Genomic DNA, 24,272 nt, shown 5'->3' with positions numbered 1-24,272 from the left:
AGACTGAATCCCATATAAATGTTGCACAGGTCAGTGTAATTCTTGTTTGATAGAAGCCAAGTTATGTTAAATGAAAAATAAGTAACCACTCAAATTTACAAGGTGACAAAACACAGCCCAATGTTGAACAGTTTATTCACTGTTATGGGTTTCAGCTCTTTTTGTACAAAGTCACAAGCATTCATTCCCTGATTATATAAATACAAGTACTAAACACAATAAGCTTGATCCCAGTCAGTTTAGTCACTCTCCCCCAGAGTGTGCTTGTCAAAAAGGTACACTCCCATGCCATTCTCAGGGGCTCCCAGTCTCTTCAGGTTGGTGATGTGATCACCAAGCTTCTTGATCATCTTGACTTGTTCATCCAAGTAGTGGGTCTCCAGGAAGTCACACAACTGAAAGAGAAGAGGGAAATGAGTTATGGCCAGTAACAGATATCAAGGATCAGTGCATCCCCCCCAAGTTAGGATTTTAATTCTCTAGGAGTGGAGAAGGATCAGGCAGGGCCATTGAAATTGATGTACATTTGCTCTAATGATCCAGTTGCTACTGTGCAATGTGTAAGGGGTTTTCACAGGGTTGTTGTTGTGCCTTGGGTGTCTCTCTCTGGGCTTCTGCCCTCACAGCTTATGCCTGACCTGTGAGGTACCCTGAGTGCTGCAAGAGCACCCCTGGAGAGACTGTATCCACAGCTTATGAAGGGGGTTTTGAGACTCGTGCGTCCCCACAGCTTTTGCCTAGCCTGTGAGGCACCTGTGAGTGTCAAACACTCCTAACACCTTCTTCCCTAGCCTGTGACACACAGTTGAGCGTTCGAGGCACTCCTAGCTTCCCTTACACAGTTCTGACATAAGACTCACGATCAGGAGATGTAATACAATAGAACTGAGACAAGGTGATTCCAAGAGGAACTTTAGGCTTCCAATTTATTTGACAAGGTGTAATTCAACAAACAGCAATACACCAACAAAACAATCCCCCTAAATCCCACTAAAACGGACCCAACGAAAATCTTTACACCAGTTTAGCAGTACAATGCCCAACCTCCCACCTTTCCTGGCCTAACTGAGTTGGGAGTTCTGGGGACCGGAGGTTATACTCACTACTGTGCCTTCCGCAGTCTGGTGGTTTGTTTCTTCTATCTTCGGACACTGGTTTTCCTTCAGTGTCGAGAGGCTTGTGGTTGTGGTTGTTGAATCATGAGGGCAGGGAAAATCATAATTTCTTTTTTCACTACGTCAGAAACCCCTTGTTTATAGCCAGATTATCCAGTCCACCTCTCCTGCTGAAGTCGATTCTTCTCATTGGTGGACTTTTGATTTTGAAAAATGCAGCAGTTTGAGGTTTTTAGGTTTTTTTTCCCCACTGATCTTAACCTACTCAAGGTTTGAGTGGGTGTTGATTGCATTGGCCTCCTGTAGCCATTGTGCTAGTCTGGCCAGAGCCAGATATTTCTATGCCTGATGAAAAAGGTGTTGGAATATGTATGCGGCATTGTTTAAATGCTAATGTTTTCAAGGGGCAAGTTTCGAGGGTATACAGTTCCCAGACAATTTGATTAGTTCCAATGTCCAAACTGGCCCTTTTGATATTGACTCCACCCCTTTTAAAAAATCCCAAATTCGATTAAAGTTCATAGTTTCTTCCATGTGCACTTGAGGATTTCAAACTTTTTGGTAGATAGTTCCAAATTAAATTCCCTTTCCTTTGAGTCCAAACACTGGGGGGGTCTCCATTTGTGTCCCAAAGTTTTCCTTCCATCGGTTTCAATTCACAGCACAGACTGATCCCACAGCCCTTTTCCTTCTGGGTAAAATGAGGGGGTTTTCATCCTCCCCTACAAAATGAGAGCTCAGATCCTGGAAACATTGGGACCCATTTATGTCTCAATGTCCACAGTTGGCCAACTTCATGGTCCTCTCCCCCACCCCCTGAAGAACCCAAGAGAGACCACCCCCCCTAAAAACAAAGCTATTGGACATGGAGCACTTTTGAAACAGCTCAAGGATAGCAATGTTCCACCACCTCCAAGTTGCCCAGAAACCCACATGAGGAACTTACATGAGGGTCAGTGCTCCCAGTGGAGATTGTGTGCAGATCCAGCAGACTCTGGTTCACATTCTTCTCCATCTGCAGAGCTCTCTGCATTGCATCCAGACCATTGCTCCACTCATCCTGCTCTGGTTTCTGAAGAGGAAAATCACAGGTAGTTCACTTACAATGGAACAAACAAAATACAAAAGACTGTACAAAGAAAAATAGGATAAAAAAGCAACCAGAAGTCCATTTTACCATAAACAATGTCACAGGAATATAGAATTACTGAATTCCACTACCACGAAATCAATTGCTTTAGGAGGTATTTGAAACAATCAGGTCTAAGGGTATCCAGACAGAAGGCCACTAAATAATTGAACCAAACCTTGATGTCAGACAAGATGATCCGTCCTCCACGGCGATTCTGGAATTGCATCAGTTTCTCAGCATGCTCACGTTCCTCATGTGACTGCTCCTTGAAGAACTCAGCAAAGTGACACAGGGCAACATCATCCCGGTCAAAGTAGAAGGACTGCAGAGAGAAATTAAGACAGCCTATTTAGACCTTGATCTTCATATACAATGCAAGAGTTATTTTTCCCCAGAATGAATGAATTCTTAAAAAGATAGACACCATTTGTAAACTAGCAAAATGCCATTGACTTCATCAATTGGAGTTGAGCCTCACCTCCCCATAGCATGATGAAAGTTTTTCCTTTGCTGGTTGAACATATAAAACTAAAGTTCAGGATTATATTTCATGTCCAGTCAAACTAAATTCTACTCCTGGATAAGCAATAACTCCTCTACTTTCTGCCATTCACACAAGAGTGTGTCAGTCATGAGGTGGATGTGAAAGATCAAGGAGGAGAGATTGAGCAGACTGAGCCTCTATTCAAGGTTCAAAGGATGAGAGGAATGTACAAAATTCTTACAGGACTTGAAGGATTGGATGCAGGGAGGATGGTTCCCCTTGCTGGAGAGAGACTAGAACCAGGGGTCATTGAGGACTGAGATGAGGAGAAATTTCTTCACTCCATGATGACTCTTTGAGCCTCCACAGCTCCTGGGTTAGAGAATTCCAGTCATTGAGTATATTCAAGAGCAATAGATTTTTGGATAGCAAAGGATATGGGGACAGTGCAGGAGGTGGAGTTGAGGTACAAGATTAGCAATGATCTTAGTGAATGACAGGAGTCAGCCATTGGTCCCTCAAGCCTTCTCCATGTTCTAGATACTACTGCAAGGAGCTCTCTGCAGTGTCCTGGCTAATATTTATCCCTCAACCAACACCACTAAAACAGATGATCTGATCATTATCTAATTTCAGTTTGTGAGAGCATCCTGTGCACTAATTGGCTGCTGCATTTCCCACATAACAGGTAACTACACTTAACTCCTTCATTGGCTACAAAGCACTTGGGATATTCCAAGGTAGTGAAAGGCATTATAGAAATGATTCTTCTTCCATTCTAATCAAAGTTTGGACATGGAGTGAGAAAAATCCTCCACTCCAGTAGTTTACACAGCAATAGTGCAAGAGATCTCAGCAATGAGCAGGGCTCCAACAGCAGGATTCTCAGTACATCACCTCCAATTAATGAGAGCACTAATGAGAACCTACCCACATTTCACTCACTGCAGTCCCCCACTGAAACTGAACATTGTCTCAGGTCAACAGGCCCCTGACCAGGTTTGTGCTCTTCTGTCACACTCAGGCAGCAGCTGAGTTGGTTTCCGATATTAAACCTCAATAGAGGGCAGCTGCTGTCAGGGCAGTCCATGAACTCAACAAGATCCCCTGTATTACACAGCTGAAGTTCTCACTGCCCAAAGACTCTGCTCCCCCAGGGAAGGAAGTCAAGAGAAATACAACTTAAAGCCAATTCATTGAACTGGAGAATTAACAACTTTTCAGAATGCAGCAACAAAGAATACACAACTCACCATGGAGAGGTAAACATAGGAGGAACAGAGCTCCATGTTGATCTGCTTGTTGACAGCAGCCTCACAGTCCTTGTGGTAGTTCTGACGCACTTGGGAGGCCATCTTCTCTATCTATATTTCACTATCACCTACACAGTTCTAGAACTCACTCTATCTTACACAAGCTCCTGTATTTATACTATTGGAACAGCTGCATTCAAACAGGGTATGACATCACCAATGATGATTGACAATCCCTCAGAGCCAATCAGGAATCTTCCCTGAATTGAGGCACCAATTAACAAAGGAGAGGGGGTTCGGCGGAGGGGGCTGGGGAAGATCAGTCTTGGTGATGTCACTGCCTTTGGGTTCCTTGAACGTCTTCAAATCTGAAAGTGTGCCGTTGTTTCAAGCTCTCACTTGAATGAAATGATAATTTTCTACTTTCGCCAAAGGAGTTTTTCACAATCTGGCGAAGTTTGTTACTTGCAAGTTTCTGTGGCACTGAGACAATATTCAAAGCAATCAAGTCGTCTTGGTGCATTTACAAACCAAGCATTGGCCAGTGGAATGGGAATTCCATCTTGTGGGTGGTGTGAACTTCCCCCAGTTCGAATATAGAGAATGGGCATGTGTCTGAGGATTGGCTACATGGGGGCATCAACGATCTGTCATTTTTATTCTCATGGAATGATGCCTGGTAAAATTCAATATATTGAGTGAGAATGAGAGGGAATGAACATGACTGAACACATTGTCACCCACATCTCCATTTGATAGAGGGATTCCAAATCATGAGGTGTCTGGACAGAGTCGATAGACAGGAACAGTTCCCATTGGCAAAAGGGTCGAGAACCAGAGGACACAGATTTAATGTGACTGGCAAAAGAACCAAAGGCGACATGTTTACACAGCGAGTGGTTGGGATCTGGAATGCAATGCCCGAGAGGGTGGTGGAGGTAGACTCAATCGTGGCTTTCAAAAGGGAATTGGATAAGTACCTGAAGGAAAAATTAATAGCAGGGTTGCAGGGGAAGGGCGGGGGAGTGGGACTAGCTGAAGTGCTCTTGAAGAGAGCCGGCACGGGCTCGACGGGCCGAATGGCCTCCCTCTGTGCTGTAACCATTCTATGATTCTATGATTTGCTCCGGCATGTTTTGGGGCAGGCTTGATGGACCAGCTGGTCTTTTCCTGCCCCTCAATTTGATGTGTTAGACGAGTCCTTTTACAATCGGTTTTCAGTGACTCGAAAGAATATTTAAATCTGATTGAAATGATGAATATTTAAATCTGATTGAAATGATGAGGCTCAGATATGCTCTAACTGTCTGGCTCATCATAGATTCTATCAGCACAGAAAGAGGCCATTCGGCACATCGTGCCTGTGCAGGCACTTTGTCAGAGCGATCCAATTCGTCCCACTCCTCAGCTCCTTCCCCATAGCCCTGCAACTTTTGTCAAGTATATATGCAATTCCCTCTTCAAAGTTACTGTTGAATCTGATTCAACCACCCTTTCAGGCAGCGCGTTCCGGATCACAACAACTCGCTGCGTTAAAATAATCGTCCTCATCTCTCCCCTCTGGTCATTGACCTTTCATGCTGGTGTATCCCGGAGATCCAAAGCCGTGACGTCTGGTTTCAGTGCAGAAGTGGTTCAGTCCTGGATGAGCTGATGAGAGGTGTTCCCTTGGATTAAAACTCTGCTTTAGATGGGGCAGAGAGTGCGGCAGTGATTCAGATCCGGAGCCACCAATCACACCACAGACACTACCCTTTCGGGGGAGATGCCACCAATGAGCACAGTTGACCCACTTGAATCAAACATGAGTCTGTACAACAATCCCTCAGTACTGCCCTTCAGACAGTGTGGCAATCCCTTAGTGCTGCTCCTCCGACAGTGAAGAATCCTGTGAGTACTGCCCCTCTAACAGTGCTGCACTCCCTCAGTCCTGCCCCTCTGACAGTGCGGCACTCCCTCAGTACTGTGTGTCTGTGTGCGTGTGCGTGTGTGGAGGCAGGGTCATTGAATACATTTAAGGTGGAGATAGATAGATTTTTTAACAATAGCGGAGTCAAGGGTTATGGGGAACAGGCAGGAAAGTGTTGAGACCAAGATCAGACCAGTCACGATTTTACAGGCTCGAGGTGCCAAATGGCATACGAATGTTATGTAAACCTCTCTGCCTCCTTTAAGACACCAAATTGTACCTGTGGTCCCACTGCCTTATGTGGCTGAACAAACGTGATCATTTTCAATTGTTGGATTACAGCATTGCAATGCTCGATTGAAATGCATGAATAGAATTTGCAAGATATACTCTTATGGATTAATGCTTGGTAGTCACAAGACACCAGAGGGCGCTGCGGTCGGAGATCATCGGGCTGTATACACGTGGCATGTGTGCTTGATCACCTGTATATAAGCTGAGTGTCTTTGTCACACTGGCACTGGAATAAAGATGGATGATGTTGCACCTGAGTGAGTTTACAGTAACCAGATTTTTGAGTCATTACATATACATGCAAGTGAAATTAGGTCTTCAACATGTCAGAATAGCTATCGTAGATTGGGTATTGTACAATGAGAAGGGGTTAATTAATAGTCTTTTTGTGCGGGATCCTTTAGGGAAGAATGTTCATAACATGATTTTCAATCTTCATGAAGACTGAAAGTGAAGTTGTCCAATCCAAAACTAGGTCCTAAATCGAAACAAAGGAAACTACAAAGGTATGAGGAATAGCTATGACAGATTGGGAAGATTCATTAAAAGGCATGATAGTGGTTTGTCAATGTCTAACATTTAAGGAACGCATGCATAAATTGCAACAATTATACATTCCTTTATGCTGCAAAGACAAAAGGAAAAGTAGCCCAACCATGGTTTACACAAGAAATTAAGGTTAGTATTAGATCCAAAGAGGAGTCATACAAAGTTGCCAGAACAAGTAGCAATCCTGAGGATTGGGAGCAGTTTAGTATTCAGCAAAAAAATGACCAAGAGATTGTTTAAGAGGGGGAAAATAGTATAGGAGACTAAACTTGCAAGGATCATATAAACCGACTGTAAAAGTTTCTCCCAGTATGTAAAAAGAAAGAGACACAAATGTAGGTTCTTTTCAGTCACAAATGGGATAAATTATGGGGAACAAGGAAATGGCAGAACAATTAATACTTTGGTTCTGTCTTCACAGAAGAGGACACAAATAACATCCCAGAAATGCTAGGGAACTAAGGGTCGAGTGAGCAAGAGAAATTAAAGGGAATGATTAGTAAGAAAATAGTACTGGAGAAACTAATGGGACTGAAAGCTGATAAATCCCCAGGGCCTGATAATCTGCATCCCAGAGTACTAAAAGTGGTAGCCATGGAAATAGTGGATGCATTGGTTATCATCTTCCAAATTTCTACAGATTATGGTACTGTTGCCACAGAATGGAGTGTGGCAAATGTAACCCCACTATTTTTAAAAAGGGAGGAGAAACAAAACAGTAACTGCAGCCCGGTTAGCCTAACATTAGTAGAATGTGATAAAGGGACACTGAGACAATATCAACACGATTAGACAAAGTCAATATGGATTTATGAAATGAAAATGGTGTTTGACAAACCTACTGGAGTTTCTTTTTTGAGGATGTAACTGAGATTAGATAAGGGAGAACGAGTGGATGTAGTGTATTTGGATTGTCAGAAGGCCTTTGATAAAGTCCCACAAGAGGTTAGTGAGCAAAATTAAAGCACATGGGATTGGGGGCAATATACTGCCATGGATTGAAAATTGGTTAATTGATAGAAAACAGAGTCGGAATAAACAGATCTTTTCCTGGGTGGTGGGCAGTGACGAGTGGGATACCACAGGGATCAGTGCTTGGGCCCCAGCTGGTCACGTATATAAATAGATTTGGAGGAGGAAGAAACCAAATGTAATATTTACAATTTTTTTCCACTGTACAGAAGCAAGGATGTCTTACAACAATTATACACAGCCTTGGTGAAATGACACCTGGTGTATTGTGCACAGTTTTGGGTCTCTTTAACCAAGAAAGAGCGCAGCGAAGTTCCACCAGACTGATTCCTTGGATGGAAAGATTGTCGTGTGAAGAGAGAATGGGTTGACCAGGCCTGTATTCACCAGAAGAGTGAAAGGGGATCTTAATGAATCATAAAATTCAGACTGGTTTGGAGACTGGATGTGGGGAGGAAGTACCCCCTGGCTGGGAAGTTGAGAACAAAAGGTCACAGGCTCAGGATACGGGGTAGGAAATTTAGCGCTGAGATGAGAAATGTTTTCACTCAGGATAGAGAAGCTGGGGAACTGTTGACTACAGGAGGCAATGGAGCCCAATTGCTGAATATATTTAAGGATGATGTGAGATATCTTGATACAAAAGGCATCAAGGGCTATGGGGTAAAAGCATGAACATGGTGGTGGTAAAGGATCAGTAATGATCATATTGAATGGCGGTGCAGGCTTCACATGTCCAAATGGGTTACTACTGCTCCGATTTATGTTTTTGTGAATAGGAATGTCAATATATTGAAATTATTCCAGCAAAGCAAAAAATTATAGGACTGTTTGCACTGACAGCAGGGACGACAACCAGCAGACACAAATTTAAGACAATTGGCAGAAGAACTACAGCTGACATGAGGATAAACTTTTATGCAGTGAGTGGATAATATCTGGATTGCACTGCCCGAGGGGGTGGTGAAGCCAGTTTCAATCATAGGATTGAACAGGGACATGAAGGAAAAACATTGCAGGCTACAGGGAAAATGCAAGGGAGTAGGATGAGCTGAAGTGCTCTTGGAGAGCCAGCAGAGGCTCAACAGGCTGAGTGGTTACAGCACAGAGGGCCAATGTATGATTGTTGCATAACCGAGTGCAATACTTGTGCTGCAAGTTATGGTAAATGGAAAATAAGCAACCAGTAACTTGCAAAGAGAAAAAACCCAGCTCAATATTGAACAGTTTATTTACAGTTGATTACATTTCACATCAAGAGCCCAGGTCTCAGCCTGTACAAAGCCACCATTCTATGTAGGACAGAGTATCACACACATTGTATAAACACGAGTACTGATCAGAAGCTTAAATCACTCTCCCCCAGGGTGTGCTTGTCAAACAGGTACTCTCCCAGGCCATTCTCAGGGGCTCCCAGTCTCTTCAGGTTGGTGATGTGATCTCCAAGCTTCTTGATCATCTTCACTTGTTCATCCAAGTAGTGGGTCTCCAGGAAGTCACACAACTGAAGGAGAAACAGAAAGGAGTTATGGCCAGTAGCAGATATCAAGGAACATTGGAGCTTACTGCGAGAGTTTGAATTTTAATCCTCTTGGATTGAGGATAGTTCAGTGGTGCAATTGAAATTGATGGAATTACTGCATCATTTAGATGAAAACTTGCTATACAAAAAAGGTGCTGGGAACAGAGACATTTACAATATCTACCCCAAAATATAGACCAACACAAAGCTATTGGGCAGAGAGATCTTTTTAAATTAAGTTCAAGGACAGCAACTTACCTAAAAGCCCACATTGAAGAATTAGGAACTTACATGAGGGTCAGTGCTCCCAGTGGAGAGTTTGTGCAAATCCAACAGACTCTGGTTCACATTCATCTCCATCTGCAGAGCTCTCTGCATGGCCTCCAGGCCATTGCTCCACTCATCCTGCTCTGCTTTCTGAAGAGGAAAGTCAGGTTAAACAAACAAATATTTTTTGTCTTTAGATGCTCTGATAATGACTCCACGAGGCAATGTATTGTACTTCAACTGTAGTGACCATAGTCCATTTTATGTGTCATGTATCTTACATTATATATAACTATCCTAACATGCTATACATGAATAATAAGATATGACCTGTAACCACCAGCATACCTTAGCACCAGGGGTGCACTTGCAAGAGACAGGTACACAAGGACAGGTCTCAGGCAAGTGCAGCATTCCAGAGCTGTGAAATAAAGGTCCAGGTCCAGAGTGACCTGGACTTCACAACATGCCTTGTGTGAGTCTGTACTGAGGGGACAGGACTTTAGTGGTGATAAGTTACAGGATTACAGAATCCACAGAATGGCAAACAGATCAGATGAAAAGTACAATGCTGGAGACAATTGGGAGGAATTTACAGAAAGGGTCCAGCAATGCCTTGTAACCAAAGACTGGTTAGGAGATGACAAAGCAGACAAGAGCCCATCTCGACCAGCTGTGGCTCGAAAACATACGCTTTTATGAAGGATCTGCTAGCACCCGTGAAAGCAGCAAGTCATTTGAAGAATTGAGCACACTGGTAAGAGACCACCTGAAGCCAGCGAGCAGCCTACACATGGCCGGACACAGGTTCTACAACTACAGATGCTATGTGGGCCAGAGCATACCCGACTTCATGGTGGAACTTCAGAGGTTGGCTCATTTATGTGAGTTCTCAGATGAACTGAGGAGAGAAATGCTGAGAGACTTTCATTGAAGGAAGAGGCCATGCAGGCATACTCTGAAAGCTCAGAGACCAAGAACCTGACCTTAGAGGCAGCAGCACTGGTTGCAGACATTCTTGGTAGGGGCAAGAAACGAGGTTGATTTAAAATGCAGGTACAACAACTAACAAAATATCAGAAGGTGGTGGTCACAGCAGTAAACAAGCTGCTACCCCCACACAGACAAAACCGGGAGAACAGGCTCTCGACAGCAGGCAGCGGCGCCAGAAACCATCAAGGGCCACAGGAACAGCCATTCACACCTCATCAACCCACAATGCAAGCAATCAACTACAAACTGAGGAGAAGTTCAAGAGATCAGCCAGACAGCTCATTCTTTGGGAACAATGGAAGCGGTCTGTGCTGGAGGTGAGGGGGTGGGCACTCGTCAAGGGGTTGTCGATTTCAGCAGGCTGTTTGCAGGAACTGTGAATATATAGGGCATTTGGCCAGCATGTGCAAAAAAAACCCAGCTTGGCTGATATACGAATCGTATGGGTCGGAAAGCGGACCAGAAGGAGGGACAGTACCTGGGACACCGATGTGCAGCGGGTCAACACGATCAATGGCCGCTGCTCCTACAACAGGATGCCTCCTATAATGATGAGGGTCCTACTCAACAGAATACCTGTCAACATGGAGCTGGATACAGGAGCGAATCAATCTCACGTGTGCTCAACAATTTCAACAACTGTGGCCGCTTAAAAAAAAGAGACAGACCAAAACTCAAGGTTTGACACCAAACTAAGGACCTATACCAAAGAAATCATACCAGTCCTTGGCAGCAGCATGCTCTGTCACACACAAAGAGACAGTGAACAAACTTCCCCTGTGGATTGTCCCCGGAGACTCCCCTGCAATGTTGGGGAGAAGCTGGCTGGCAAAACTAAACTGGAAATGGGATGATGTCCATGCCATATCATTAGAGGGACGGGCCTCCTGCTCAACAGTTATAAAGTGATTTGAATATCTCTTTCAGCCAGGTGTGGGCACTTTCAAAGGGGCCAAAGTCAAAATCTACATTACACAGGATGCTAGACCTGTCCATCACAAGGCCAGAACTGTACCCTATGTGATGAGGGAAAAGATGGAACATGAACTCGACAGGCTTCTGCAGGAAGGCATTATATCACCTGTGGAATTTAGCGACTGGGCAAGTCCCATTGTCCCAGTCATGAAGCCTGATGGATCCATACGAATCTGTGGGGACTACGAGTCGACCATGAACAGAGTCTCCCAACAGGACCAGTACCTGCTGCACAGAGCAGAGGACTTATTTGCCACATTGGCTGGAGGTAAACTTCTCAAAACTAGACCTCATCTGCGTATGACAAGAATTGACCGAGGAATCCAAGCTACTCACCACCATCAACACAGAGGCCTTTTCATGTACAATCGATTCCCATTTGGCAGGTCAGCAGCTGCCATATTCCAACGCAATAGGGAGAGTCTGCTCAAGTCCATCCCAAGGACGGTTGTATTTCAAGACATACTTATCACTGGCAGGACACAGACTCCCATCTCCGTAATTTGGAGGAAGTACTAAAGCGGTTGGATCGGGTAGGCAGACGAGTCAAGAAATCAAAGTGCCTGTTTCTCACCCGAGGTTGAATTTTTGGGCAGAAGGATTAGGCCGCTGCTGGAATCCGCCCAACAGAGTCCAATACAGAAGCAATTCGCCTGGCACCCAGGCCCCGGAATGTCTCAGAACTGCACGCCTTTCTCGGGCTACTCAATTATTTTGGGAACTTTATGCAGAACTTGAGCATGCTGCTGGAGCCTCTCCACATGCTATTCAGGAAGGGGTGCGATAAGTTTTGGGGGGATGCCCAGGAACTTGCCTTCAATAAGGCACACAACCTTCTGTGTTCCAACAGTGTTTTGACTTTCTCTGACGCAAGTAAAAAGTTAGTTCTCACATGCGATGCATCAGCTATTGGGGTTGGGTGCGTTTTGCAACAGGTCAATAGTGCAGGCAAATTACAACCCATAGCTTATGTCTCCAGGTCACTTTTGCAGGTGGAGCACGGGTACGGAATGGTAGAGAAGGAGGTGCTCGCATGCATGTACGGTGTCAAAAAGATAGACCAATACCTTTTCGGGGCCAAGTTCGCGTTAGGAACCGACCACAAGCCCCTCACGTCCCTCCTATCCAAGAGCAAGGCAATAAACGCCAAAGCCTCAGCACGAATTCAACAGTGGCCACTCATACTGGCGTCCTACGACTATACCATAAGGCACAGACAACTGTGCCGACGTGCTCAGCAGGCTACCCCTGGTGACCACAGAAGGGTCTCACGAACAGGACTGAGAGATTGTCAAGGCAATCAATGCCTTTGAGTCCACAGGTTCGCCCATGACAGCTTTCCAAATCAGAGCCTAGACGAACAGCGACCCCACATTATCCTTAGTAAAAAGATATGTCCTCACCGGTGACTGGGCAGAGGCTCGCAATGCCTGCCCCGAGGAATTAAAACCCTTTCACAGGCGCATGCATGAGCTATCACTACAAGCAGACTGCCTGATGTGAGGCAGCCGAGTAGTCATGCCTCTGCGAGGCAGAGAGGCATTTGTCCGGGAGCTCCACCGCGAGCACCCAGGGATCGTTATGAAGGCCACAGCCAGATCCCACGTCTGGTGGGCTGGTATTGATGCAGACTTGGAGCTCTGCATCCGAAGGTGCACCATTTGTTCCCAACTCAGCAATGCCTCCAGGGAGGCTCCCCTGAGCCCCTGGCCTACCAAACCATGGTCACGGGTGTACGTAGACTATGTGGGCCCATTCATGGGCAAAATGTTCCTCGTAGTTGTAGATGCATTTTCAAAGTGGATTGAATGCACCATTTTAAACTCGATCACAACCTCCACCACTGGAGAGCCTCGCAACCATGTTTGCAATGCACGGAATCCCTGACATATTGGTCAGTGACAATGGTCCGTGCTTCACCAGCGCAGAATTCCAAGCTTTTATAATTGACCACGGCATAAATCACGTCAAGACAGCACCGTTCAAGCCAGCCTCCAAAGGCCAGGCGGAGAGAGCAATGCAAATCATTAAACAAGGCATGCTTAATATCCAAGGTCCCACGCTGCAGGGTAGCCTGTTGCGACGACTGCTGCTGGCATACAGATCTCGTCCGCACTCACTGACTGGGATCCCCCCGTGCAACTGTTGATGAAATTGACTTTAAAAACAAGGCTCTCATTAATCCTCCCAGACATCCACGAAATCATTGAGGCAAAGCGCTGTAAGCTGACCGAGTACCATGACAGAAATTCGAGGGGGAGATGGAATGAGATAGGGGACAAAGTGATTGTACTAAACTATGGCAGGGGTCCCAAATGGCTTGCAGGGACAGTAATGGGCAAGGAAGGAAACAGGCTACTGGTAGTACAAGTGGACAATGGCAAAACCTGCCAGAGGCATGTAGACCAAGTAAAAAGCAGATTTACCAACAACACTGCAGAACCAGAGGCAGACTATAATGTGGAAGTCGCATCACACCTGGTGGACAGAGAGGGAACAACCTGAGGAAAGCACCATTGCAACAGACAGCCCAGGCGAGTCAACAACAACAACACCAATTTAAACAGACAGCCCTGGCGAGATACCAGCAACCACACCCAAAGATACAGACACCAAGGCAAACAACTGAACCACAACTCAAACGCTCCACACGAGAGACTGAAGCTATAAAGAAAATAAGACCTTGGGGGAGGGTGATGTCATGTATCTTACATTATATATAACTGTATCCTAACATACTATACATGACTAAGATATGACCTGTAAGCACCAGCATACCTGACCACCAGGGGTGCACTTGCGAGAGACAGGTTATACAAGGACAGGTCTCACACAAGTGCAGCATTCCAGAGCTGTGAAATAAAGGTGCAGGTCCAGAGTGACCTTGACTTCACTACTTGCCTTGTGAGAAGCTGTACTGAGGGGACAGGACTTTACATAATGGAACTCCATGGTGAGGATCACCTGTTGGCCTGCCTTTTATACTGGGCCTGGCACACCTGTACAGGTCAGCTGCAAGTTTGACTGCAGTGCCCTCTGGTGGCACATATGTAATAGTACAAGCAATAAAAACAGGTTTGGAAATAGGACAGTATTGAAGGAAATTAGGGATGGAAAAATTGCAATCAGAAGTCTAGGTTACCATGAACCAATGTGTTAGAATATTGAATTACTGCATTAAGTCAACTACCGGTGTCAAATTTATGAGGTGAATAGCATAAATGTATTTGAGGGGAAACTAAATAAGTACATGAGGGAAAAAGGAATAGAACGATATGTTGCTGGATAAAGCAAGGTGGGAGGACAATGTCTGAAGCCTGATCAGCATGGACCAGTTTGTCCGAATGGCTGGTTCCTGTGCTGTAAATTGGAACAAACTCCTTTACAATGTATTGTGAACAATCAGTCTAAGGGGAACCAAACAGAAGGCCCCTCGTTTATGGAGCCAAACCTTGATGTCTGCCTAGATGATTCGACCTCCACGCTGATTCTGGAATTCCATCAGTTTCTCAGCACGCTCACATTCCTCATGTGACTGCTTCTTGAAGAACTCAGCAAAGTGACGCAGGGCAACATCATCCCGGTCAAAGTAGAAGGACTGCGGAGGGATCAGAAGAGTAGTTGATTATTGCATGGCACACCCATCATCATGGGCACTGTACATGAAGTCAAACTCATTTTTCTTGCTTTAAGGGCTCAGTCTCACTGAACTTGAATGTATAGTTATGGAAACTAGCACCTACTCTACTAACCTGGTAAAGACATTGGATAATTTCAGCTCCAGCCATAGGGAAACTTATGAGAAATATGAACATGAGTAGACCACACAGCTCAGAGCCTGTTCCACCATTTAATATTATGGCTGATCTGATCATGGACTTATCCCCACATAATCCCTTAGCATTTAAGAAACTGTATTACAGTCTTAAATTTATTCAATGTCTCAGCTTTCCACAGCTCAGCAAATTCCACAGATTGACAACCCTTAAGAACTTTCTCAGTTCTATATGGGCAGCCCCTTATTCTAAGATCATGCCTCTAGTTGTAGTCTCCCCCATCAGCAGGAACATCCTCTCTGTATCCACGCAGTCAAGCCCCCTCAATCTTATACATTTCAATAACTCCACTCCACTCCACTCCGCTGTACTGTGGCACTTTGCAATCTTGCTTCATTTAAAATAAAAATTTGCTCTGATTTTTTTTTCTGCTAAAGTGCATGACCTCACTTTCCAACAGTCAAATTTTTGCCCACTCACTTAGCCTGCCGATGTCCTTTTGCAGATGTGTGTTCTCACACATTACTGACAAAGTTGGGAGGAACAACAAACTAGGCTACGTTACAGACTTGGATGGAGGGACAGAGTGTAATATATGTTGGGGTCCCAGCACTAATCCCTGCAGCACTCTACTAGATACTGGTTGCCAACCAGAGAATGAACCATTTTTCCTGACTCGGTTCTTTAGCCAATCCTCTATCCATGCTAGTATATTACCCCCAAAGCCTGTGAACTTTCATCTTGTGCAGTAATTTTGTGGCACCTTGTCAAATGCCTTCTGGAAGTCCAAATACACCACAGCCACTGGTTCACCATCAACCCTGTTCATTACATCCTCAAAGAATGCCAGCAAATATATCAAACACGACTTCCCCTTCATAAATCCATGCAGACTCTACCCGATCAAATTTTGCTTCTCCAAATGTCCCTGCTGCTATGTTAATAATGGACACCAACATTTTTCCAATCAGATATTAGGCAAACTGGTCTATAGTTTCCGACTTTTCAAAAATAATAAAAAATATAGGGGCATTACATTTGCATCTTTCCAATCTGCTGGGACCTCCCCAGAATCCAGGGAATTGTGGTAAATTACAACCAATGCATCCACAATCCCTGCCGCTACTTCTCAAGACCCTAGGATGCAAGCCTTCAGGACCATTTATCTGCCTTTAGCCCAATTATCTTAGTGAGTCCTACCTCATCAGGTGATTGTTACTGCATTAAGTACCTCCCCTCTATAGCCCCTTGACTATCCACCATTGGAATGTTGTTCCTGTCCTCTACTGTCAAAACAGATACAAGATATTTGTTCAGATTTTCTGCCATCTCTATGTTGCCCATTACTAATTCCCCAGTCTCATCCTCTTGCGTGATTTAGAAAAATTTGCAGGCTATGGAAACAGTTGTTTCGCTCCACCCAACATTCAGCAAGGCACAATGGGCTGAATGGCCTCCTGTGCTGCATCACTCCATAATCACCAATTCAGCTTTGATTGAACATGCTTAAAACTGGAATCTTAATCTTGGCACCCTATATTCATTTTGGCTCTGGAAATTAGTGAAGGAGTTGCCACAAAATTTATACCCTGGTCACCAGTAGCATGCTCTAATAATACTACTTTATTAACCCAAATACATTTTGTATAGGCTAATTGAGAGGCAGTATTGGCAGTCAAAGCAACTTCCTAAACTAGAGATCGAGTCACAGTGCAGAATTCATATTGTATATAAAAAAAAAAAAAGAGAAAAGCTAGCTGAGTTTTACTGTGTTGTAGGCATTAGGGACCTGCTGAATATATCCAAACTCATATGCTTAAAGTGGCCACACATAAAATGGCTGCCCAGGCATGATGGGTACTCAATTAGTCAAGTAATGAACTGGGGCTGACCGAGCAATGACGTAGTGAGGCCCACTACCAGGAATGCCTTGGAAACAAGATAATTATAACAAACCATTATAGTACACTGGTATAATCAGTGACTTCACACAGCCGAGCCACGAGGAACAGAGATAAGGAGAGATCCTGCCTCACATAACGAGGTCATTAATCAGCCCAAGCTGACAAAACCAAACATACAGCCCCTGAGGTATATGGGGAATTCTATTGGGTTAAAGAAACCTATATGTAATCTATAATCGTTATGATTGGATTGTGACCAGCCAAAGTGGGCTAACTGTAAAGCACTATTGTAAAACATATAAATATCGATGAGTTTCTTTATTCGTCGGAGAGAAATGCCTGGATCCAGTCGTGAGGCTTCCTCCCAACATGCAAAATAAAGGCCACATTGGCGTTGGAACCGACTCAGTGTTGTGATTCTTGGGAGAACACATTCACGCTAATAGTGGCGCTCTTGGAGAAACCGGGTGTGTATACCTTAAACAAAATTTTATAACTGGTGCGGAAGGTGGATGCTGGAAGATAAACATGAGGAGACAGTCCAATATCTCAAACACCTAGCCTGAGCCTGAATTAAGAGGACTTTAGTCCCACGTGGCAGCCAGGAACTAAGTAGGTGCCGGGAACACACTTGGACTGTGGGATCATGATACTGAAAGACATCTTCCGGACCCATTAGTGTAATTTGAAATATACCCCGGAGTAGAACCAAGCGGTGTACAGCAGCTAACGGAATCCAAACCTGTGAACAGGGTCTGACCAACGGGCAGAGCGGTGGTAGGTAGTCGTTAAGGATACGTAGAGCACTGCGGGAATTGCTTAAACGCGTTTTAAGAATTGAATAAGTTTGTGCAACAGCAGAACTTGTGACCTGAGAGTAGCCAGGAGACGGTCTACTACAAGTTACGCTAGGTAGAAAGCGGACCTCCGAGAGTAGATTCCTAATGGTTCTAGTCCTACCCAGGTATGGCCAATAAAACAAATAACCGAGTGGGGACCAGAAGGGTCCCTTACCCACCACCTGGCGGAAAAACAAAATCGAGAAAATGATTCGAGTAGGGTGGGATCCTCAGGACCTGCCAGCAGACCAGCGGAATGGTGGGAGAAGGAAAAGAAAGACAAAAATGAAAAGGCTGTAGTTTTGATACTGCGAGCCCACGTAAAACAAACAGGAAGTAAATCAACATGTAAGAAATAATCACTATCAGGTTTTTTTTTATTTTTTTTTAATCTTAAGTGAAGTATGGATCCAAGAATAGAGCTGGCCAAAAAAAAAATTAAGCTTGTTGAATGGAGAGACTTGTGAATGTATGTTGTTGAGTCCTTGTGATTTCTTGACTGCCGAATGAATTTTTTTATGTTTTCATGTTTCCAAAAGCCTGGTTGGAAGAGGAATGCAAGTGTCTGTTTATTTTAGCTCCACCCACTTTTCTAAACAGAGTGAAAGTTTTTTTTTTTAAAACCCTTTGTAGTGTTATCCTGTATGTGGGAAGTTTTAAGACATTTTAAGTTAGAAACGCAGGTGTGGATTTATTTGGATGATAAGTTACAGAGCTAGGAAATGTACAAAGGATAGGTTTGTTGAGCAAAAGATAAAAAATACATAGTCCCGGTGGTTTAAAAAAAATAATTTATTTGACACGCTCACTTACTTGTCAAAAGAAAACATGCAATGATTGATTACATTGGGTTGAAAGACATAAATTTAGTCTAGGAATGAGATAAAGAATGCCTTTTTAAAAAAAAAAATTCTAGCTCAAAAAAGGTTTTAAATAAAGATTTACATTAGGATTTTGAGATATTCAGAGAAGGCACAGCAAAATACTGAGGTGGATTCAAAAAAAAAAAATTATTAAATCTGATCTCTTAAAGGAAAAAATGAGATAAAATTAAAAGGTTTGGAAACAATCTAGAAATACCTTCAGGGATCAGGTCAAACTCCTGGGCGAGTGGCGAACTATCTGCAAAGGTGTAAAAGGGACTTTTGAAAAATGTTGAAAACAGCAAGCTTTAGCAGTTTAGAAGAGACATTTTAACGACTTTGAAATTGGAGCATTTTGAGATCACAAAAAGCAGCCCTCGAAACCTAATTGCTGGACTCCATTCTAGTCATGGAGAAAAGAAAAAGATAAAGACGACACTTTGAAAGTAAACAAATGATTTTAAATTAACAAATTTGTGGAGTCACGAGCCCTCCGTGTAGAATACAAAACCTAAATTTGAAGAAAGGAGATCTGAAAAAAAAAATGATGTAACGTGCTAAATAAGTGCTAAAAAAAAAATGTTTGTGATGGAAAAAGACTAAACTTACTAAATACTGGTTGATGTTTGCTGTGAAAAAGATATTGGTTTAATTAGAAAAAGAAAAAACTGGAAGAGGTAAAAGACACTCTACATCGATAAAGATTTTAAATTATGAGAAAGTTTCAATGCACTTTGAAAAGATTTCCAAAATGGACAGTGTTTATCAAGAAAAGTCCCGAACAGTCTAAACAAGCAGGAGGGTTTTGAAGAGAACGAGGAGAAAAGACCCAAGCTATGCGAACTCAGCACAGAAAGAAAAAAAAACTGGGAATTAGAGAATCTTACTGAAATTTTAAATTCTTATAGAAAATGGAACTGGCACAGATGTTTACATTTTGTGCTGAGAGAAATAAAAAATATAAAAAAATGAATTTCAGTAAACAAAATAGCTATTAAAAATGTGTGGTCTCGTCTTAAATCAATTTAAAAAAATTATTTGGCAAGTACTTGAATTAGAAGTTAAGAAAAAATTGGAGTTTAATCTAAAATGCTGTCTTTCCCAATGAGAAGATTTTTTATGATGACCACGTTACTAATGATTTATGCTGTTTAACAGATTCCTAATTTCTAAGCAAGTTTAAGGCACAAAGACTTGAAAAAAATTTTTTTTCGGATGATTACATGAAGTCACGTAATGACATCAGGCTTTCTTACAAACCTGTAAAGCAGTTAACCCTTTCCATTGACAGCTGTTTTATACTGGACATTATTAATTTGGATTTCTTAATAAAATAAAGAAGACTCACCTGACAGAGGAAATGGTGGAATATTCAGAATTAAAATAAAACAGAACTAGCTGGTCAAGAGTTAAATGCTAAGATAAACAGGCTGGAAGAGATGTTTTAAAAACAGGACTAGATGGATAGTGCAGTGCACAGCCATAGCACCATCACCTATGGCAATAGAGCCAATGTACCCCACGGTGGGTAGGTGTAGTCCACAAACCCAACCCAACGGTAAAGCAGACAGCGATGTTTGGAGGAATAATGGTGGCATTGATGTTGATTGGAGTTTGGATAATATTTAGATGGGTCATCGTGCAGGCTCGAGCACAGCAGGCTCATACGCAAAACCGACAGCAGCCCAGACAGGGACATGAAGTGATAGAGATGGTACGACTATAAAGAATATGGTTAACCTAATCCTTACCTCCGATTCCACAGAGTGACAACGACACAAGTAGACCAGAACCTAACACCTGGTGACAACCAGGCTATCGGTTTAAAATTTTCAGATAAAACACTCACCAAGATGGGACCACAGTGGTGACTTCGACTCTGGGGACTCATGATACTGGGAACCTCAAGACCCACGCAAACACTGGATGATACCAACAGATTGCAGCGCACTCAGGAAATAAACTACATGAACTATGGAGTCGTTTAATTTAACGGATGGAATGTGCATCCCAGCAGCCAAGGACTGGAGCAAGGACAGGACTTATTTTAATGCATGGTTACAAGTGAATCCTAATAAGAACCGGGTATGTGTACAGTGCTCCACGGGTATAAGGAGCAGCTGCATTAAACGGAGGGATGTCAAAGGGCCCAATGAATGTACTTTCGGCATAATTTGCACACCTCCGGGACAGTCCCAGAAATCAGGCATCTGCAAAAAGAGAGTGGGGCTGTGTGGGTACTACGAGGAGGTGGGGTCAGCTGCAATATCATTGTATGTATGCTTCTCAGCCACTCCGCCCCATAAGAACCACTACATTGCCCGAGGAACTGCCTTGTCCCATAACTACTAAGGGATCAGAAAATGGGATTGTAATGTACAACAAAGGGGAATTATTGTATGAGAATGTTAAACATGAAATTGTGTCTGTCCTGATCAATATTTCAGGCATACAGATGCCGGAATACTATACAGAAGAGTCAAAGAAAATGTACAATGTACAACCTAGGAAAGGAGGGTGCCAAAATCCAGTTGGATGGCATCTGAGTCCTGGAAGCTCACGCCAAAACCATCAATCACCTCATTGATAGAGAAAAAGAAGATACAGGAAAGCAAAGACTGGGGCAACTCTGTCACGCTTATGGTCTGTGGATGGTGGGACAGATCCGCCACAATCTCAACCAGATCCAACGCGGGGAAGTACCCGATTGGATAGACAGTTCACATTTAGCTCAGTTGGCTAAGCAGAGGGGGACAAAGGATAATTGTACTCTGAAGGGACTGACCAGAGTACACCCAGCAATTCCAGATTGCCAGATGGGTAGCAATACTGGGATAGGGATAGTCCTGATGATCCTATCGCCACGCCGGACTCAGGGCCGTTCCCCCTGTACCAACTAGAGAATATCGGAGTAATACGGAAAAATGTCTCCATACGTTACTATCTGACCAGCACATCCGCCGTTCGTCGAAAAGACATACGACATATATAATTCAGCTTAGATACTGGGAGGCTGTTTCCCCTCCGGGCTGGGGAGTCTAGAACCAGGAGTCACAGTCTCAGGGTAAGGGGTCGGCCATTTGGGACTGAGATGAGGAGAAACCAGGATCTCCCTAACAGAATGCAAGCAAAGGGGGAGATCGCAGTAAGCCCTCACCCGGTAGGCCAAGATGAGCTAGACGAGTGCGGGTTTAACCGAACCGATGGGTGTGTACTAGAAATAGTGCCCGCACACAGGCACTTCGCGAGGGTAGGTTACAGAGGGAAGGGAAGATACTGCGTCTCTACCACAGAGCGTTCATACCGGTATAATGACCTGCAGTGCCCGATACCACAGCCGAACATTTGCTTTGCGCCGCTACGACCTGTCACAATCGGGCAAGCGCATATCACCCAGGTTAGGCACCGGAAGCCTGAAGTTATTGATGTAACCGATCAGCTCCACGATCGTTTGCAGGATTATGACGAGCCAGAGCAGGTCCCGATCCCACATCTAACCGAAGTATTACGAGAAGTGAGGCTCAGGGTGGGTCAATCGTAAAGCTCTACCACTAACTGCAAACTAAAATCAAAGTACTGAAAGATGATATCGAAGTAGACTTACAAAGTCAGAGTTGGTGGAGAAAGGTCTGGGAGTGGGGAATAAATGTGAACATCCATCCTTGGATTCGAATAATTTCACATACTGGTCGGGATACAATTGATCTTAGAATTAACATGGGGCAGAATGGCCTGCCAGGCATGCAGGCACCAAGCACGACGAAGAGGGACCCATGACCGGTCCCCAAATACTAAACAAGCCTGTCTAATAAAGGGGCAGGAGGATTTGGCCTTTGTTAATTTGATTTAAGCAACCGGGACTCCTGAAACCACATGACTCGCCAGCACATTGAGGCAGGGAGTACCAGGCCGTGCACAAAATCTAAAAGTAGGACGGTCAGTTAAGGGGGAGGGGGGGGGGAATTGTTGTCGGCATTAGGCACCTGCTGAATATATCTAAACTCAAGTTTAAAGTGGCCACACATAAAATGGCTGCCCAGGCATGATGGGTACTCAATTAGTCAAGTAATGAACTGGGGCTGACCGAGCAATGACCTAGTGAGGCCCACTACCAGGAATGCCTTGGATACAAGATAATTATAAATGAACCATTATAGTACACTGGTATAATCAGTGAATTCACACAGCCGAGCCACGAGGAACAGAGATAATGGGAGAACCTGCCTCACAACGAGATCATTAATCAGCCCGAGCTGACAAACCGAACATACAGCCCCTGAGGTATATGGGGAATTCTATTGGGTTAAAGAAACCTATATGTAATCGAAAATCGTTATGATTGGATTGTGACCAGCCGAAGTGGGCTGAGTAACTGTAAAGAACTATTGTAAAACATAAATATCAATGAGTTTCTTTGTTCGTCGGAGAGAAGTGCCTGGATCCAGTTCTGAGGCTTCCTCCCCGCATGCCAAAATAAAGGCCGCATTGGCATTGGAACCAACTGAGTGTTGAGTGATTCTTCTGAGAAAACATTCATGCTAACATACTGGCTACAATCATGTCAAGGAACTAAAACTACCACAAGCAGCATTAATTTGGCACAGTAGCGGAGAAGCAGAGACCACAGAAAAAAAGTGTTATGAAAACCCCTCAGAATTTGAGGTGCTTGGTGAAGATCACAGGGGTTAAGGAAGAGTCCATTGTAGACAAGTGATGAACTTTTTGCTTTATTTGTGCTAAAAGTTAGAGGAAAGAAAGGATACAATCTGGTACTTAAAATTAAGGAGGTTAGAAACACTAGGAACAGGAGGGAAGCAGAAACATTTGTAACACTTTCCTCCCATCCTCCCCCTGTGGAGGTGAGGGATGGCTGGGAAAGAAAGTGTTTCAGATTTTCACCACACTGGCAGGAAAGAATACTTCCTGACTTCCCTCCTAAATGGCCTAGATTTATTTTTATGACACCACCCATTGAACCAGCAAGGTAAGGACAATCCATACAGTGATTTAGAATGAGGATACTAATTCTGAACTCCTTGCATTGTGTGCAGAATGTATTCCAAATAAACTTAATCAAGCTCAAGATTCCAGGAAAAAGAAAGAATCAAGATAATCAGATGATACAAGGAACAGAGAGAATTTGTTAACAAATAAAGATAAAGATAAATTGTATCATATTATAGCTTTAAAAGTGAATTCACAGCATAGATTCAGGACGGGGTGGACAGAAACAGAGCAAGAGGTGAGCTGTGTCCAGCACAGGATTTCATAAATTCACATTACATAGTCTCCATTGGAAAGTGGCAAAAAACACAAAACTCACCATAGAGAGATAAACATAGGAGAAAGAAAGCTCCATGTTGATCTGCTTGTTGACAGCATCCTCACAGTCCTGGTGGTAATTCTGACGCACTTGAGAAGCCAT

At 43.7% G+C, this 24,272-nt stretch overlaps 1 protein-coding gene and 1 pseudogene across 1 annotated transcript; both read right to left on the bottom strand.

Moving 5' to 3' along the window:
• Positions 1 to 239: 239 nt before the first annotated feature.
• On the bottom strand, positions 240 to 4,086 carry LOC139262584 (ferritin, higher subunit-like). Its single transcript, XM_070877745.1, has 4 exons — positions 3,985 to 4,086; positions 2,423 to 2,569; positions 2,062 to 2,187; positions 240 to 395 (listed from the first exon to the last, which is right to left on the bottom strand). Exons 1-4 carry the CDS (start codon positions 4,084 to 4,086, stop codon positions 240 to 242), a joined length of 531 nt encoding a protein of 176 aa, XP_070733846.1.
• A 4,961-nt stretch (positions 4,087 to 9,047) lies between these two features.
• On the bottom strand, positions 9,048 to 24,272 carry LOC139262583 (ferritin heavy chain, oocyte isoform-like; annotated as a pseudogene).

Source organism: Pristiophorus japonicus, chromosome 4, assembly GCF_044704955.1.
Source record: "Pristiophorus japonicus isolate sPriJap1 chromosome 4, sPriJap1.hap1, whole genome shotgun sequence".
In the NCBI taxonomy this organism is placed as follows: domain Eukaryota; kingdom Metazoa; phylum Chordata; class Chondrichthyes; family Pristiophoridae; genus Pristiophorus; species Pristiophorus japonicus.
The sequence above is the reverse complement of the archived record's forward strand: the minus strand, read 5'-3'. Positions and strand labels throughout refer to the sequence as shown.